We start from the raw sequence: 18,563 nt of genomic DNA, 5'->3' as shown, positions 1-18,563 counted from the left end.
TAGTTTAGCAATATTATAATAATGACTAAGAAGCTGGGAGACTATTGATAAACCATGTTTTATATCACCCACATGGGCGAATTCGAAAGAATTCGACTGCCAGCGATGCTCTCCATTGTCAACAATGTTTTGCAATCAAATGGTTACGTTACATATCTGAATTTTAAATTAATCGCAATGAATGCGAAATATGAAGAAAAATGAAGAAAATGTGTGCTTCGCTCGTTTGGGAATTATTGAAAATGCTGCGCCATATGTGAGAGATACATTTGTATCTGTGTTGGCGGGATACAAATAAACTTTTGGCACATTAAGAACGCCGCAAAATGCGAAGAGTCAGCCAAATATGAAATTATGATCACGAATATGATTATGATTATGATGTTGTTATAATTAGAGAACAACGAAAGCGAAAAACGATTCATAATTATTCAAAAATTGACTTGAAGCACTCGCAGTCGCAGTCGTCGTCGCAGCTCGCAGCTCGCAGCTCGCAGCTCGCTGCTCCGACTCTTCCACCAGCTGCCGTCGCCAGATCGTTCAGATCGTTCAGATCGCATAAGTATAGGATCGTTCAGATCCATATGGCTATGGTTTTAGTTATGGTCTTAGTTGGGGGCTGCTATTTTTAAGTGCACGCACACACACGGCTGCAATTACACTTTCGAGTGCTTAATCACAGCCGAACTTTTACACAAATCATATTCCCCGATATGTACGGTTCACCCCGCGTTTTCCATTCTGGGCGTGCGCCTCTTGCAACTTTTCCCCTGTTTTCCCCTGCTTTTCCCCGCTTTCCCCTGCACTTTCCTGCCGCACTTGCTGGCTTTTCCATTGAAAAGTCGGGCGAGAATGTGCCCGATATGTTTCCACTCAAAATGCTCGGCGGCGGAAGGAGGAGGATGAAACGAAACGACCACATTTGTTTTATTAATTGCCACTCTTACAAACACATGCTCAAGACCCGCGGCCGATAATCGTGGAATACGCTATTTTATATGGCATAATCATAATTGGCCAAAAAGTGGCTGTAATGAGCAATACGAATCAGAATTACTGCGGCTACACATTCGGACCATGTTGCCGCGGAAAATCTCCCCATTAATTCGATTCCACACATCCGACTTTTCGGAGGATGCTGCCTACATATAGAGTACAGATCTTGCAGCTGGTAACGCTCACTGAAAATAGAAAATGACTACGAAAATGCTTTATAGGATACTAAAATTAATGGCGTTGTGTAAAGTCATATAATTAAAGTGACAGATTGACTTGTATTTACTTTTAAGAGCAATCGAGTGAAATTGTCGGGCATTGTGCCTTTAGATATCTGATTAAAATTATGTTGCAGTGCAAATCTGTATTATAATTCATAAATTACTAAGAACTCTTGCTGCTGCCAACATTTGGGCAGATTCAGTTAATCGAAAATACCATTCGACCACATTTGGAGCTTTGTCAGCTGCCAAACCCCTTATATTGGCATTTATTGGCTGCCTATTGGATTGGCAATTATTGGAATTTATTTATAATGGCCAGAGAAGCACACATTCGAGTATCTGCGGAAACTTCTTCCATGGCTCATTTTCACCATCTGGAATGGGATTTGAACTGATTGCATGGGAATCTGTAGCTGTAGATGAATATGTTAATGTATCTGAATATGTATCTGTATCTGCGGCGGCTACTGACTACTTAATTTCCAAGTGCCATAAAAATTCGATGCGGAATTCAAATTGAAAGGTTGCCCGCTTATGCCAACTTACATTTGGCGTTGAAATAAGTTGTCTTATTTATTGGTTCTGCGCTTATAAATATTTAAAAAGCCTCAATTGACAACGTACAATTAGTATATTCACTGACACTTGGTATCGCCCTTTAAAAGCCAATTGCTGAAAGGCTTTCGATCGAAATGTTTATGCTAATGGCTAAGGAATTCTCCATATTAATATTGAGGCTAGGGTTTTGTTTCCCCGTCTCCGATTGTGAGCGCCTCAAATGTCGAATGCAAATTCGTTCCATCACTCACTTGGGTTTCCATAGTTTCCACAGCGGAAAATTAATGCAAGTGTAAGAAAAGCGGCCGTCGCAAACAATACATGTCCATCTGTTCATCTGTCCATCAGTCAGTCAATACCTCACATCCTCAGTCATTCACTCAGTCAGTCATTCAGTCAGTCAGTCAGTCAGTCAAGCCAGGCGACAGGCACAGCCGGTCCAAGTTGAGTCACCTCATGTTTTGCTCATGTGGATGCCGCTTTGGGCCCCAAGCTCTTTATTTCACCCATCAACAGATCCTTTTTGGCCCAAAGATGACGGCGTGAGTTGTCGGCCTAATGAAAATATTCAGATATAGAAAAAATATGGTTAGAAAACATGATTAATTCTTACACATGAGCTAGCACTAAGATCAAAGTTGTACAATCCCATAGATTATCTTGCACATGTGTTTTTTAGCTTTTCAATTATGTGTGTCCCTCAATAGCAGGAAATTTCACTACTTTATAAATAAGTGGTTATATACTCGACATATATTATAGCTGTCCTTATACATTCCAAGGGGTTTGCTTATTAAATCTAATAATTGAATTGACAAACTGAAAAACACGATTTATCAAACGCGACCAGCCAGAAATGAATAACTTATAATGATGCTCGAGCTTATTCATTCAACATATTCAACGTTGCCAATGGGATTTCACGCTTTTCCGAGACACACGCGACCAGCTCACGTGGCCATCCCGATTCCGCGAGGCACGATGGTAATGGAAACACCATCCTCGAAAAGCGCTTTTCAGTTTCGGAACATAATCCCCTGGCCGTGAGGCGAGACAATAAACTGGCAATCAATCAATGCACGTGCTTCATATTTTTGATAATGCCGCAGAGGAGTGTTTTCGGGCAAATCAGTCGGTTAGATATTGCAACATCGGATGGGAATCTTTATAGCGGAGGGCCAAAGTCCGCGGCGTCACCCGAAAGTCGCTCAATTAGTGGCGATTTAAATTTATAGATACGGTTAGGCAATGCATGCATGCCCGAGGAGAACGTCTTAATTAACTTTAATTATTTTCAATGAGCGACTATGAAATACAAAACATTCCCCCAACTAAGAACGCGACTCGCCGCTCGATAAGAGGAGCAATTAAGTAACGAATTAATAGCAATCGACTTGTAAATATGATGGTACCCTCAGCGCGTTCTTATTTGCCATCCCTCCACATGGCAACTTGGTCTGCCATTTAACCCGATCCGTCGCCCTCTCGTTCCCACTGCATTTTTGGGGTAAACTTTTCATGCCACCGAATTCGTGGCTTTTGCATTTTCCAAGCCGCCAGTTTTTCCGTTTTCCATGTGTTTGCATGCGGGCCAAACTCAACTGCGCTCAACTCCGGGTGCTCCCTGTTTTTCCTCTTGTGGGCCATTAATTTATTTGTCTGCAACATGCAAACCAATTGACAATCAAACGCAATTAGTCACAATAATCGTGAAATGGAAACGCATTTTCTGCATATTCTCCGGCCCGAAAATATCAACTCACTCATTCCACTCGGCACATCTGGATTGCCTTGAAAAGTTCGTGAGTTATGATCAGCACAGGACAACATAAATCATCTCAGGTAGCCGGTGGGGCAACGCCCAAAGTCCGTCTTCTATTGAATGACAGAATGATATGGGAATGGTGCTGAAAAGTGGGAAGATACCTAAGTGTATCTAAGCTAGAAGCGATTTATGGCGATTTCAAGGATGTGTTCGCCACGAAAATGTATCTTGCAATTCAATGCGAGCTTCAAACAGCAAGCAAATTCACTTAAAGTCACTTCTTGTCCATAACTACATTATATAAATCGAGATCAAAGGAGGATTTGCGCACGCAGATGTTGGAAATTCAAAACTTGGCCCACATTCGACTGCTGTTTTCTGTTCCAATACCCTTCATTCACTTTTGAAGCTTCGCTGAATTAATAGGAATTTTTTCGCTTGATACCGAGATTAGCTAATGTTGAAATACGGCATGGGCCAAATATAGGGGAGTGGGTCGCCGGAATGGGCATCCAGTTAGTGGTGAAAAGAGCAAGGCAGCAGAGGAGTCGGAATCGAAATGGGAATCGATGGAACCAAAAGGGGTTGTGAACGGCGTCATCATCCTCATAATGATCTTCATTGTCGTGGCCGGGAATTCAGCATTTCGCATGGCGTGCACTTAATAAAATAGGATTATCGTTTTATAGTGAGCCTTCGCCCCTCTCTCTCTCTCTCGCTCTCTCTTTCTCTTTCGCTCGCTGTATCGCCGTCTCTTTCAGCGATTATGAGTGTGTTCGAGTTCCTACGTTCCTTTTGTACAATTTCAACAACTGCGCATTGCCGGGGTTTTTATTTGCCTTGTATGCGTCTGTATGTCCAACCAGTTATTGGAATAATGACAGCTGTGTGATGTGGACTCAAAACTGAACTCAAGAATTACTTCAGCTGAAGGCCATTTGTCCTTTGGAGCTATTTGGTGTGTCAGAGTTCTGAAAAGTCGGTCCAAGTCGACAAGTAACAGAGAGTACTGCGAGTAGAATAATGACATACTATTTATTATTATTTACAGATATGAATTATAATATTAGTAAGATACAATTGAAGACGTTCCTTGCCATATCTGATTAGCTGATGAGTATCTTTGGGATACGCAATAGAAACTACATACTTCGTGCTTTGCTAATCCTTTCTAATATTAGTTGCTGCATATCTGTAAGATAAAATTGAAGACGTTCCTTGCCATATCTGATTAGCTGATGAGTATCTTTGGGATACGCAATAGAAACTACATACTTCGTGCTTGGCCAATCCTTGAGCTGCCTAAAGATGAGATAAGATAGCTGCTCCTTGCCTAAGTACCTACATATATGCCCTCCAGATGTGCACAATAATGATTAACCCTGGCAATTGCCGTCGCCTGCAGCTTGTTCTTTGTCTGTATGTGTCTATGTATCTGTGAGATACTTTTATTCCGCTCGCTGGCATAACTTATGCTTCAACGCGTACCATTTAGGCATAAATCGCGCTGTCACCCCGATCAGCCTTTTGTCATCATCATGAGAGTTGCTCTACGTCTCTGAGCCTCGTTCTTCTCCTCGGATTTGATTGTTTTCGTTGTCGTTAAAATATTTTTTGGGTGTGTTCTGTATTTTAATAGCGCGATGCGAAGAGCAGAGAAGCCAGCACTTCCTTGCGTCGCGCACGCCCTTTTGCCCCGCCACCTCCCCAGCTTGTTTAATTTCCTTCGAATTGGTTGGATTTGGTCGGGGGGAATGCGACCAAACCGAAAGTAACATGATTTCAGTTTTTACTCCAAGTAATTCGGCAGATACTTTGACACATACACACGGCGACTGCTAATCCCTCACACGTCTCAGTTTTGGTAGCTTTGGTAGTTCGACAGACACAAATTTACAGGCGAAGAGGAAGCGGGCGCTACTCACTCGGAATTATTAAACCTAATCTTGATGCTACGACTTCAGTTAGGGTCCCATTCAAAAAGTGAGTGCGGGCGGGGGCGGGGGCGGGGGCGTTGTGGGCAGAGGATGTTATATATTTTAATACGAGTCCCCGATGCGATCGCACGATCGTCGCCACGCAGGTATGCGCGTTAAAATCGGAGATTTGATCACGAACCAGCACTCCACTCCCCCACCTACAGTCGCTCGCTCTGACTTTAGTCTTGATTTTAGGATTAAAAATGTCGTCAGCCTTTGTGCTGAATTCCAAATATTCTGCGCTCGCTCGTCCATTTGGCATTGAGTGGAATCGCCAGGCGGAGAGATCCACGAACACACCCAAAAGCGACTTCCAGCTTCCTTTTCTACCGACTAATTTGCGGCCTGACAGCTGATTTGGGTATTCGACTATTCATCATGGCATGTCTTTGCATCTGCGTCCCTGGCAACATCACCTAAGCCATCGAGTGATTAACTACGCTAGTACATTGCGTTTACCCAATTTATGGAGTATACAGATTTGTCATCGCTCATCGATGCAGCCGGCAAACTGGGAATCATTCAGAGCACCCTTACACTCATATTCCCCGACTAATTGGCCGACCAGTCATATTTCAGGCACCTATGTACATACTTGTGTATGCACATCGAACTATACTAGAGGTAGTCACTCAGCACAGCCAAGGCACTAAAGAAAAGGCAAAAATTAATTTATTAAAATTTAAAGCGCATGACTTTTCGAGCAAATGGCAAACGGCGGCAGCAGCCGCAGCCGCAAATAAATGGCTATATGGGCTATATGGGTTATAGGTATGATTCATGCGTCACACTTGCGCATAATAATTGAGAGATGGAGGAGGGCAGGGGGCAGGGGCAGGGGCAGGGGCTCTGGAAATTCGGGCACAGATGCAGATACTGGACCTACAGCCACGACCCCAAGCGCCAACTCCAACTGCAGTTCGATATCAATGGATTGTTGCCGGGCAGACTAGATTCTAGTATCTAGATACCCAACTGCGTCCAGGTGTGCACTACAAACAAATTGTTCGTTGTTTGTGGTTTCGGTTGTTCGGTGTTTCGGTTGTTGTGCTTTTGATTTTCCTTTTGCATGTGGGCGCCTTGGGCTGTTTTGTCACTTGAGAACTGAAAAGCTGAAAAGTTGAAAGAAATTCAAGGAATTCGATACGCCGGACAGCTTAATTAAGGTTATCTATCAAAGGTACTTAGTTTAGTTTATTGATAGTGCCGTGGACAGTCGCAGTAAGCTCCCTAAACGATGCAATTAGCAATTAAATATCAGTTGACTTAATGCTAGGCAAAGTCTCGACGACTTATTTATCAATTACAGATACAAATACACCGAGGTGTGCGACATCGATAAACAAAAGAGCTTTAAATTATGTGTAGTCTTAGCAGTTGTTGTTTCTGTTGACCTACACACACACACGCACACACTCGTTCCCATGACTTTAATTACAATTTAATATTTATTTAGTTCGATAAGGCCCAGGTGATTATTTTTGGATACTCATGACTGCACCCAGCACTCGCACACATACTTGCACAGATACAGATACAGATACAAATACGTATACAGATACAGATACAAGTACAGATGTGTGTTCGTACATATCTTTACGAGTGCGTATTTGTTTTCGTGTTACTATCAATTGGGCCTAATCAAATGCCTAAGTAAATTTGCTGAGCAAATCACTGAAACCGGACACCATGTGGGTAAATGTGTGTCTAATTAATAGTTAAACCCCAAATGGGAATGAAAGTGCTCGGCACTTCGCTGCTTTCAACGAACTTCTAATACGCTCGCTGCACACTTTAAAGGCGAATTAGGGAATCAGCTCCGTGGAACTCTGGCTTCCGGTGTCTTTGTACTTCGCGTCTAAGATGGCACAGCTCACACACCCATTTTCACCAGGCACACCCGCTCTTTTCGACAATTTACGTAAATTAGACACGAAGAATGGGTAAAAAAAGAAGGAGCATAAAAAGTTATAAACTATACAATGAAGGCGTCAACAGGGCCGAATGGGAGCGTTTCTCTAGGCGTTCCATGCGGCTTGGCTTGGTTTCACCTTTATCAGCTATCGGCTTTGGTTAAATTACCTAGAATTAGTTAACACATTTTCCACTGCGCTGTGCGCTTTGCGCTTTACGTTGTGTCGTCTGTTTGGCATAATTAAACAATTTTGAGCTTTACGCGCAATTAAATTAATTTCTTCCTTTGGCTTTAGCCGCCTGATAAGTGAATAAACGGGCCCAAGTCAAACATTTAAATTGCGATTGCACCGCCGCAGATACAGATACGCATACAGCATACTAGCATAAGTATATGGCAACAGAGCCACAGCGCCAGGCGGTATTTATGAGATATTAATTGCAATTGTGCCAGATTACAAAGGCTGACCCAGCTGCAGTTTCCGCTTCCATGCTCTGATTTCCTCTAGTTTCCCAGGACCCATTCAATCCGCTTGTGAACGTGCAAAATCATAAAGAACCAGCGCTGCGTTCCAGGAATGGGGCGACAAAGTGAGCAATGAGTTCAGCAGGCAATCCGCCAGATACACCGATGTATATCTCTATCTACACACATAGATGCATATGTATATGTATGTAATTTCCCACCCGGGTTGACAGGCGCTGCAAGTAATGTGCGTGGCTACTTTTTCATTCGCTCGGAATGAATAACATTCATGCTCTTGGATTGAATTAATGCCTTGGCATAACTCAAGTGCCAAATGCAAAATGTATCTTGAAAAGCGGGAATTAGCATTTGTCAATGGCTCGACGGCAGGGGTTGGATTTTTGCACTTATTCCAGGGGGATTCTATTGAAAGTGAAGTCGGGATCTTATCATTTTTGACTTAATTATCCCAAACGTCGGTTTTTGTTCTCAAGGATTTATGTGCAGCATACCTATTAATCTAGAGCACCCACTCAATGGCACGCTGTAGTTTTTCAACTTTTAATTAAATTCAAGTGAACGCGAGCACTTTGGATCTTTGTGGTTGGATCCCGACTTTCTCCTATCCGAATTCTTTGCATATTCCGCCGATTGAATAGAGGCATAGCCTCCAGTGTCCATAATGAACGTGTTCATTTCATTTGATCAATTCAGCTCGCAGCGCAGACTATGTAGCAAGTACTTATTAACGCTGATGCGAAGCTCGTTTCTGCTGCTGGGCTCCGAGTTCTGAGCACATTAAGATCAGATACAAAGATACATTATCGCCGCTCCGAGCTGGCCGGATCGAGTAGTTGTAGGCGGTCGTCACTCAGTTATTCAGTCACTCAGCTTGTGGGTCCGATCGGGCATTGGCGCAATTAAAACGCTTAAGGGGCCAAGCCAGAGTCAGAGTCGAGAGCTGTTTCTGTTTGCTACTTAAAGATACACGCCACATACACATCCACACTCGCACAGCCGTCCATCTATCGGATCGAGTCAGATATAAATAAGCGATACGTGTAATTCGGGTCACTAACCGTTAACAATAAATTTCATTTGTTTAAGAAACTCCAGCCGGCGGGCAGGCTGTAAAATAATATCGCCATAAGAATTGACATCTGATCATTTGTAATTATTATTGCGCATTGCGACATGACAGGGCGTCGGCTACTTGCTGCCATTATTTGGGCGTGGCCACTGGGGCCGTAGTACGTTGCCATTGGCCCAAAGTAGCCGCGGAATCGATATATGGTATATATGGTATAAAAGGCCGCAGATCGGAGCAGATCGCAACAGATCGCAGCACAAATCATTCTAAATGGTCCGCGTCGAAGATCCGACTCATTCCGCCTCTAATGGTAATCGCAGTGCCATAATTTACATTGCGGGACGACTCGAGTCAGAAGTCTTGGTTCGTTCAACTCGTTCAATCAATCTTAGATTCGGTTCAGGGAACAATTAATGCCAAAAAAAGAGAAACAAGTCGAGAAACCTCAAGTGCGGGGAAGGGCTTTCTTTATTTTGTCGGCCAAGTTGCGTTGTCTACTTGAGGAGTTTCGTTTTTCGGTCTTCGGTTTTGGGTTTTGGGTTTTGGGTGATCAGTTTTCGTTTTAAGTCCAACTTAAATGGAACCAGAAATTATTTTGAACGCCTTCAAGTGCCACACACAACAGCTACAACAAAAGTACATTTAAAGGGAAAAAACAAAAATCCAAAGACGAAAAACCAAAAACCAAAGTTGGTTCGAAGTTGGGGCGCAATCATGACTTGATGCGATTATAAAGAAGTTTTTCGATGGGCAGGGGGCACAAACGTAGAGAGTCGGAAAGCATTAATGCCCAATACAAATAGAAATTAGATACACACACACACTTACGCGTTCGACCGCCACAAGCACATATGGATACTTAACAATTTCGATATTCAAATGAATTTTTGGAAAATGACTTAACCAAAATGCCGCAAATGCCCCAACTGAACTCGCCTGAACTGTCTAGAATTGTTTTCTCTTCCTCCTCCATTTTTATTGGGCTTTCGAGCCCGCCGCTTAGAGAGTTGTAAATAATAATAATAATAATAACAATCCAATCCGGGACATGCAGCAATGGCAGCTCTAAGTTGGCCCACATCAAGATACAGATCAAGAAATACCTACGCATCTGATGCGATTTAAGCGGCTTTCGAAAGTAAACCCATCAGAATAGTATCATCTCAAGTGCCAAAGGAAGGTGGCTTAAGCGAGAGTCAAGATCTTATAATATAATATATATTATATATATATAATATATATATTCAAGTACTGCTTCTGAAATATATATATATTTCTATATAATATATAATATATACGCATATATTTGCCAATCTTATCAAACTGGCGCTTGTCACATTAGTTAATGAATTGGAAAATAATACTCGGAAATTTAAATACCAACTTCCTGGATTTCGTCTAGGTTCCTGGAAATTACAAAACTAACATAGAATCTTATAATATAATCGTAGCACCATGTAGCACACTCATTTGGCGAGTCGAGCGACAAACCAATTTTCATTCTGCGAATGGCATAAAAACAATAGCTTATAACAAATAGCAATTGTGGGGCCCATATAAGGCAGTTAGAGCAGCTCGGCTCACAAAGTTTGTGGCAATTGTGGATGGAATGGATGGCATGGATGGCATGGATGGCATGGTTGGCATGGAGGGCATGGGGATGGAGCGGAGTAATGAACTTGTCAGCCATGTTGGCAGGGTGTGCTCAAGAAAGCTGACTTGCCCAAGTGCTCCAGTTGCTCGGGGGAGTGTGCGACGCCTGGGAATCGAAGATAAAGGTAATCCATTTGACTTGGCCATATCTACGACTGTCACACAGTCTGGCTCTGGCTCTGATTCGAAACTATGCACAGCTGCGCAATTTCGCAGGCGAGCGGCTGGGGCTGGGCTTTCGGATTTTCGGGGCTGACTAATGAAACCGAACAATAATAATTTAGTAAGTCTGGAGTCTGGAGTCCAGACCTACGCGTGCGCAAAGGTGGATTTCCGATGGCTGGCAATTGTCACCGCAGCAAACGCAATTTGTCGTCGTCGCAGACGAGGAGTGGAAGTCACTGAACCCGCTCGAGTCGATGCTTTTTTCTATTACCTTTTTCTGCGTCTTTGCCGCACTCCATATCTCTACACAGTGAGAAATGCGCATGTAGCATTGTGCCCTTACCTCAACAAGATTGTTGGAAGTTGACGCGCTTTCAGCACAACTTGCACCAAATTGTTCGCAGTGCAGCGCGCTCTCACTCGCCGCTTTTTTTGGGTGTAGGCCAGGCCCGCCGCAGACAAAGCCGCATTTGACAAAGAAAATCTCACAGTGTTTTCAGCTAGTTACAATTGTAAGTAGCACACAAGCACTCGCACAACTAAATATTTTGTGGCAACTGCGCAGGCGCGCGTGTGCGTCATGAAATTAGTTTATTTGTTTGCATAAATGTGGCAGCATGTCTGTGTGTGTGAGTGTGTGTGTGTGTGTGGCAGCCAATTTCTAATAAATTTGTTGTTTCGGCACCCGTGTCATGCACACCTGGAGCATAATTCGCCCTCGGCGAATCCAACACAAACTTGGATTCCAGCTGAAGTGAGCCATGAGTCAATTTCCGTCAGCTGCGCCAGCTGAGCGCATTTAAAGGAGAAACTTTGCAAATCCGTAGTTTACACAAATTTGGCCAAATACCATAAAGTGCGCCAAGGAGCCAGCTCCCACAACTAGCTGGTGAATTTCCTTAAAAACGCTGGTTCTAATAACGCAACCTTACCATGCGAGTATAGCTGCCCCACTTGAGTATTATGGGAAAATGGTATTATGGCTGGAGGGGAGTGGGGCCACTTAGGTCTCGAACTACTGCGAACGGCGTTAGAACAATAAACAGCGCACAAGAGATTCTTTTCTTTGATTTTGTTCATACTTTTCCCAATCTAACAACACACATTCAAATCAATGAATGGCTGCCACTCGAGTCCAAAGAGCCGAAAAACAAGAACAGCAGAAACTCGCAGGATGGGGAGCTCTTTTCGGCCACTCGAGCGTTCGATGACATTTCGTTTTTAGTTTTCTCCGCGTAATTATTATAATACTCGTACACAAATTTAGGCAGCCATTCTGATGGCGAAGTAGGAATTTGTAGAATCATTTCAAGTGCTTGAGAGTTTAACGATTCCCCAGGTTCAGGTTCAGATTCAGATACAGATTGGGATCTACATCTACACGTAACCAGGGCTGACCGTAGCTGTACTCCGCCATAAAAGTGTGTATGTGTGTGTGTGCTCCACTTGGTCGTATAACCCATTTAGTCCGAACTATAACGCCGCTTCGACCCGATGACAAAGATAGTTCAGATACTAAGGCATGCCGCAGAATACGTTCGTTGATTTGCGGTAATTGCGCCAGACGCCTGCCGGGGCATTGGATTTCGCCTCGGAATGGATACTTGTGCTATAGATCGGACATGGTCTGGTCCATAACTATAAGTATCCGTAAGAGCCGACAATGCCGGGCTTTATTTTAAGGCACAAGGTTGAGTTTTGTTGCTCCGGTTCGCGCCGTGTGTAGGTTCACAATCGCTGGGCTCGGACTCGGACTCGAACTCGGACTCGGTTCGAGTAGAGCATGTAGATTCGGTAATTATATTTCGCTTTATATTAACAGCCCACAAAGGCAGATAGCAAGCAGTCATACACACGCTCACAGACGGCCAATCTAAACCAGTTTGCTTATTTAATTTCAATGCTTAGTCTTGAAGTCACATTGATTGGAGTGATTACCTCTATGAGTGTGCGAGCGGCAGTGCCAAAAGCGGAGTGGCAGCCAAACAATCATACTTGTATTTTTGACTGACGTAATGCTATGGAGACACTTTCCCGACCAAAATCGAAATCGGTAGATCCTTTCTACGTCGGTGGAGGAGCAGCGATGATTCTAAATGGCCGCATTTCAGAGTTGGCATCTTCCAACTTCATCTTCGACTAACTTGGCTGGAGCCCCACCCTGGCGAGTAATTGGCACTCGACTCGAATTTAAATGATTCTGGCATTCCTTGGGCGCACTGAACAAAAACTCTTGCCTCTGCCAGCAACGCAAAACTGAATGGATATACAGATAAAGCATTAGTAACGCGGGGGAAACCCACAAACATCAGCAAGATTAGGACGCGTCCATTGAAGCGGATTTATGTGGATTTTATAAATGAGCACACAGTTTCTTTGCGTGTATCTTCCAAAAAGGAAAGGTTTAACCACCCCGCAGCTCATGACTAAAATTTAAACAGCGCCATAATAGTCGGCGGTAATAATTAATTGTTTGCTAATAAATATGAGCTTATATATAGGAAGAGCTCAAATAATAACAACAAGCGCACGCGCCGCCTTCTCCAATGACTAAGTCTCCTTTCAGTCTTCGAGTACGCGATAAATGCGAATGTACATACATGTCTACGTATCTAGATACGTAGTTCGAGTGTACGAGGTACACATACGAGTGTATGTATAAATTGTAAATCAGATACGGCATAAATATTGAACACATGGCGCAGTTTCTACGGCCAAGAGTTGTGGGTGTTTGGGGACACAAGAGGGGCACGGAAGGAACTCAACAAAATCGAAATAAAATAAAGCACCATAAAACGTACTTAAGATTGACGATTGTGTTTTGGGGGAGCGATCAGTGAAAGAGTTTTTGGGGAGACGATATATAGCAAGTACAGTTGAGCACTTGGGTATACGTCATATGTTGGATTTCATATTTCTAGGACTTTCACAATATAGTCATTGTTTTTATTACTAAATTATGAGGGAATTTGTGATTGATTCGGCGAGGGAACGACCCAAGTAGCCGGAATTCGACTGAAGAACGCGTTGGGTAAATGCACATTCTGAAATATTTATATAGTACATTTGAATATACTTGATTAGATATAATTGGCTGTCAGTATGACTCTTGATCACCCCACTCAATCGCACCATTACTCGGATACTGAGCAACTGAGCACCGCACAGATACATTTTCGAACCAAACAAAATGTCGGCAGCTGCTTTTTGTGTGAGTTGTGTTAGCTTATAAATTAAAACGCGTTTCATGGCGTTTCATTATTCGATGTTTTGTACGTTTTTCGTCTTGCGGGTGCTCAATTCATTCGATTGTTCGTATTCACATTCTTTTTAGCCCATTTCGTTACGCCTTGGACTCCTCATATACCTCCCTCTCCCTCTGCCTCTGCCTCTCCCTCCGCTCGCTTCATCTGTCCGCCTGTCTGCTAATTGAAAATCAATTAATGTGACTGCATCTATAGCTGCTCATGTCAAAGTCAGATATCATCCAGGGTGGAATAAATCCAGTGGAATAAGAGAAGGGGAACAACAGGAATGAATTCAAGACTCGGTTCAGAATCGGAATCGGAATCTGAATCCTTTTGTTTTCACTGACCCTACTGTCCGAGAACAAAAACCTAATTGATGTGCTCCAAGTAGCACTCTGATAAGTACCGAAAAACTCCACCAAACTTTTTTCGATTGCTTTCCACTTTGACAGTGCAGTATTCATCGGCAGGTTCATTGGATTTTCGAGTTTTGCGTTCCGAAGCGCCTTCGGTACGAGTTTTGCATGCCCAAATACTGGAACGTCCAATCTGGGGCCTCTACTTCGAACATGCGGGTAATTTGGGCACTAATCGGTGGACAAACGACTCCCGAGTCTTATTAGTTAATTCTCAATACTGATTTCTGATTACTCACCTTCCATTTCTCTTCCATTGCAGGTCAACAAACAGTATTCGGCCACCGATCTGGAGGCTTTTATGAAGATCGCCGCCAACTGGCAAAATTCCAATCACAACTTGCTGGAGGGCGTCGACTTGAAGACGGGTAAGTTAACAAATCGATCTCTCTATTGAAGGATTCATTCTTAATCGTCGAATGCTTGCAGAAATGACACAGTACATGAACAGCCCATCCATGAACATGTACAAGAAGAGGGAGCGCACCCAGAACTGGAACCACCAGGAGAAGAAGTACCTGCTGGATCTGTGCCGCAAGGACATGCGCATCATTGAGAACAAGAGATTGGACGCCGGCCTCACGGCCGTGAAGAACAAGGCCTGGAAGATCATACACCAGAAGTTCTCCAATCAGTTTGGCACCGATCGCACCTGCAATCGCCTGAAGGAACAGTGGCGTCGCATGAAGGGTAAGTCCATATAGAATAACGATTTTATGGCATGCCTAACGTTTCGATCCCCTCATGCAGCATGCACTCGCAACGAGATCCTGGACTACAACAATCGCCTGGCCAGGTTTGGAGCAGAGGTCGCCGATCGCAAGAAGCCATCGCCCTTCACCTTCGAGGTGTGGGATTTCATGCAGGAGGCGAAGAAGGCTTGCAAATCGGAGGCCCTGGATGGCATTGACTACTCCAAGATTCCCCTGGCCTTGGAGGAGGGTTTTGAGTACCGCGAGGACTACAAATTCAACGCCGACGACCACGACATGGATGAGTAAGTTGATGGCTTGATGGGCGTCCGTAGAGATCTTTACTGAGCATTCTCTATTTAAGCAGCAGCCGCACACCGCCGCAAGAACTGTGCGATGTGGACATCAAGGAGGAGGAGAACAACGAGACCTTCAACGAGACCTTCAACAATCACCACCTCAGCCAGAGCGACATCCACGGCAGCGGCGAGCGCCTCAGTGTGTCGCCCAATCACAGCATCAGTCGCAATGGGATCCACGAGGCCGAGAGTCCCGCCACAATCTCTGCAGCTAATGCCCTGGATTCCAGCGGTGCCTTTATGGCCGGAGGAGGTGACATGTCCGGCTTCCAGGCCAACTTCAACATGAATAACATATCCGCCACGCTGGAGGCCCTGAATGCCCTCCGATCTGGCCAGTTTCCCAGTGCAGCAGCAGCGGCAGCGGCCGCCATTCACCAGCACCAGGCACAGGCCCAAGTCGCCATGCATCAACAGCACAATAACAACAACAACAACGAGGACGACGAGGATAGCATGAAGCCGCAGTCCAAGAGGCAGCGCACCAGCAGTGGTAGTATGTTGGGCAGCGAGGATCAGACAACCGCCCTGACCACTTCAGTGCCAGCATCGTCGGAGTGTCAGGCTCTGGAGCGGTCCGGCAGCAGCAGCAATGGATTAGCCATGACGGGAGCGGCAGCCAGCACCAGTGCCAACAGCAGCAGCAACAACTTTGAGCTGCGAATGTTCATGGAGATGCAGAGCAAGGAGCACATGATGCGCATGAAGATCCTGGAGGTGCAGTTGCAGGCGGCCAAGCACAGTCGCGACCTGGTGGAGATCAACAAGACATTGGCGCTGCAGAAGCTGCAGTTGGAGTTGGCCAGCAAGCGACTGCCCAGTTAGGAGGCAGTGCAGCAGCACTGGCAGAAGGAGGAGCAGCCGCAACAGCCCATCGCCGTTTCATGTTACATTAGTTTATAGAATTAAAGCCTGTCACCACCGCGGTCACGTTCGCAGGCAGAGGGCGTGACTGGGAATTGACTAGAGTTAGCCCTAGAGTTAGTCCTAAGTTGGAAGCAGGATCCACAGCTACACATCCACCCGACACACACAGAGAGACATTCCTGGCATTGTTGAACAGTATTTGAAAGCTAGAAGCGAAACCCGACACACAGAACCGAACCCAAGAACCCCAGCGAGGATCAGGAGGCGCTCGGAAGTATGCCATAATCTTATGATGATGATGATGAATCGCCTACCTCACAAGCACACACACAGGATGCACACACTCAGCTAGCAGACACACACAGACACACTCTCTTCTGGCCTAACCAGCACTTGACCAAGTCAAGTCAAGTTTAGTTAGTTTCTAGTTTTAGTTCGTATGGGAACCACTCTCTCCAAGTTGCTCAACTACCACAAATGTATTGTACTTACGTTCTTGACTTCTGCTACCACAACTAACGATTTAATGAAATATGAAATGCACACACGATTATTTTGCGTAGTCCTAAGAGAAGAACGAACCCTATATATGTCAATGCATCATACAATCGGCAGTCGTCTCAGATTTTGATTCTTACTTGTACTTGTATTTATTTGTATCTTTGTATAGACTATGTTGATATATATACAGCCCCTATATATGTTTGTTTGAATGCCATATTAAATGAAAGTTCTCTTTAATTCATATTTTCCATTTGCGCTGCAAAACAAATTGTTACCATATATGATATATGTACCGTACGTATAAGCAGGCTCCCACTTGAAAGAGGGGCTTCAAAAAGGCCGCGCACTGGGCTTCAGTTGTCGTAGAAGGCTTCTTTGTAAAGCGTGTAAATGAGAGATACAAATTATTTTAAATAAAATAAAATACGAAACAAAACAAAACATACTGCAGGTGGTTATGTTTTCTGCCACACTTCACTAATTTTGTTCATCCCTGCGTATCCTTCTTTTCCAACGATTGTATCTGCTTATCCACCTTGATGATCTTCGTTGTGACTTCGTTCTTCTGGCTGAGAATTTTCGCTCGCAGCGTCTTCAGCTGTTCTCTTTGCTGGGTAAAGTTGAGTTTTAAGGTTAATAGAGTGATTACTTTGGTTTTGGGGGCCACAGACCAGTTTAAGGAAGTGAATGTTCTCCTCCGCCCTGGCTTTCTCGAACAAATGCTTGGATATGTTTCTAGATACATGGATGCATTCATTTCGATGCTATAGAGCACAAATAGAACCAACTTACTTATTGGGCTGCGCAAGCTGACACATTCTTGGTCGCAACAGTTGGACAAGCTTCTTGACCACCTTCAACATGGTATCCTTACGGGGCTAGCCAAAACCTATTGAAATAATTTGGAATTTGCTGTAACAGATATATTTACTATTTCAAGGTAGAGTGCTTATGACTAACTTCAATCTGACGGCCTACCGTTCGATACATTTCGTTCTGCTCATTTTTCGAGACTCTTTTTGAATCGCTGCAGCATCTCCTTTAGTGTTTTCAACTCCTTTATGAGTATCTCCTTATTTTTCTTTGATTGGTGGCTGGTTCTGTTTTCCAAACTCTTGATCTCCTCTTCCAATTTCTCGATGTCTCTGGCGATTTCTTTAATCCGGTTCTTCTTTATCTTCGTGAATTGCTCTGAGGCCTAAGGAATACGCCATTCTGCTGGTTATTCACAACATAAATTAGCTGCGATACATACTAGCCTGAGAACATAGTTAAGTTCCTCGCCTCGGCCCTTCTCGGAGAATTTGTCGGAGAATTCACGTCTGCAGGCTCTTGAAATGTAGTTATAGGGGATATTTGGATAATAGAAACTTACTTGAGTGGAAATATGTATAGAATATTTTTTTTTCTACCTTGGTAATTTTGCCTCGGTAAATTTCTGCGGGAGATGCTCAAATAAGGTTCGGATGTGTGGAAATCGACCGAAAACATACCTTACAATTTCTCGACGGAGCACCTGTGATTGAAATGGTCTGGTGCATGATGCCGATCCTAAAATTCGCGCAACAGCAAACATGGTTTCTTAACTTTAGGATTTACCGAAAAGTGTGTGGCAGAAAAACATCTTTCATGTATGGATATAAAATGTGGGTTTGACGTATGGTTAA

The 18,563-nt window shown here is 44.0% G+C and overlaps 3 protein-coding genes and 1 long non-coding RNA gene across 6 annotated transcripts in view; 2 read left to right on the top strand and 2 right to left on the bottom strand.

Moving 5' to 3' along the window:
* Positions 1–17,332, top strand: part of LOC6547888 — a 34,954-nt gene extending 17,622 nt beyond the window's left edge. For both annotated transcript variants that reach the window (XM_001976396.3, XM_026980033.1), the window contains exons 2-5: positions 14,737–14,842; positions 14,904–15,164; positions 15,225–15,471; positions 15,534–17,332. In XM_001976396.3, the coding sequence (XP_001976432.1) occupies positions 14,737–14,842; positions 14,904–15,164; positions 15,225–15,471; positions 15,534–16,350 (1,431 nt within the window). In that variant the 3' untranslated portion in view covers positions 16,351–17,332. The remainder of the gene's footprint in view (positions 1–14,736; positions 14,843–14,903; positions 15,165–15,224; positions 15,472–15,533) is intronic.
* On the top strand, positions 12,479–14,018 carry LOC113564248. Its single transcript, XR_003407850.1, has 3 exons — positions 12,479–12,604; positions 12,719–13,841; positions 13,895–14,018. It is a non-coding gene; the product is annotated as an uncharacterized LOC113564248 (long non-coding RNA).
* LOC113564247 lies at positions 17,226–17,917 on the bottom strand. 2 transcript variants are annotated; one of them, XM_026980035.1, is made up of 5 exons: positions 17,875–17,917; positions 17,689–17,785; positions 17,568–17,631; positions 17,343–17,506; positions 17,228–17,269 (listed from the first exon to the last, which is right to left on the bottom strand). In XM_026980035.1, the coding sequence occupies exons 2-4, from the start codon at positions 17,757–17,759 to the stop codon at positions 17,384–17,386; spliced, it is 258 nt and encodes an 85-aa protein (XP_026835836.1). In that variant the 5' UTR covers positions 17,760–17,785; positions 17,875–17,917; the 3' UTR covers positions 17,228–17,269; positions 17,343–17,383. The 2 variants fall into 2 exon arrangements, with proteins under 2 accessions (XP_026835835.1, XP_026835836.1); XM_026980034.1 differs by lacking the exon at positions 17,875–17,917 and having other exon boundaries at positions 17,226–17,266; positions 17,689–17,772.
* On the bottom strand, positions 17,766–18,558 carry LOC6547915. The gene is made up of 5 exons (XM_001976398.3): positions 18,390–18,558; positions 18,272–18,334; positions 18,152–18,218; positions 17,875–18,094; positions 17,766–17,808 (listed from the first exon to the last, which is right to left on the bottom strand). The coding sequence occupies exons 1-4, from the start codon at positions 18,470–18,472 to the stop codon at positions 17,897–17,899; spliced, it is 411 nt and encodes a 136-aa protein (XP_001976434.2). The 5' UTR covers positions 18,473–18,558; the 3' UTR covers positions 17,766–17,808; positions 17,875–17,896.
* Positions 18,559–18,563: the final 5 nt, after the last annotated feature.

The sequence above is a fragment of the Drosophila erecta genome, unplaced genomic scaffold, assembly GCF_003286155.1.
Source record: "Drosophila erecta strain 14021-0224.00,06,07 unplaced genomic scaffold, DereRS2 tig00000092-arrow-pilon, whole genome shotgun sequence".
Classification (NCBI taxonomy): Eukaryota; Metazoa; Arthropoda; class Insecta; order Diptera; family Drosophilidae; genus Drosophila; species Drosophila erecta.
The sequence above is the reverse complement of the archived record's forward strand: the minus strand, read 5'-3'. Positions and strand labels throughout refer to the sequence as shown.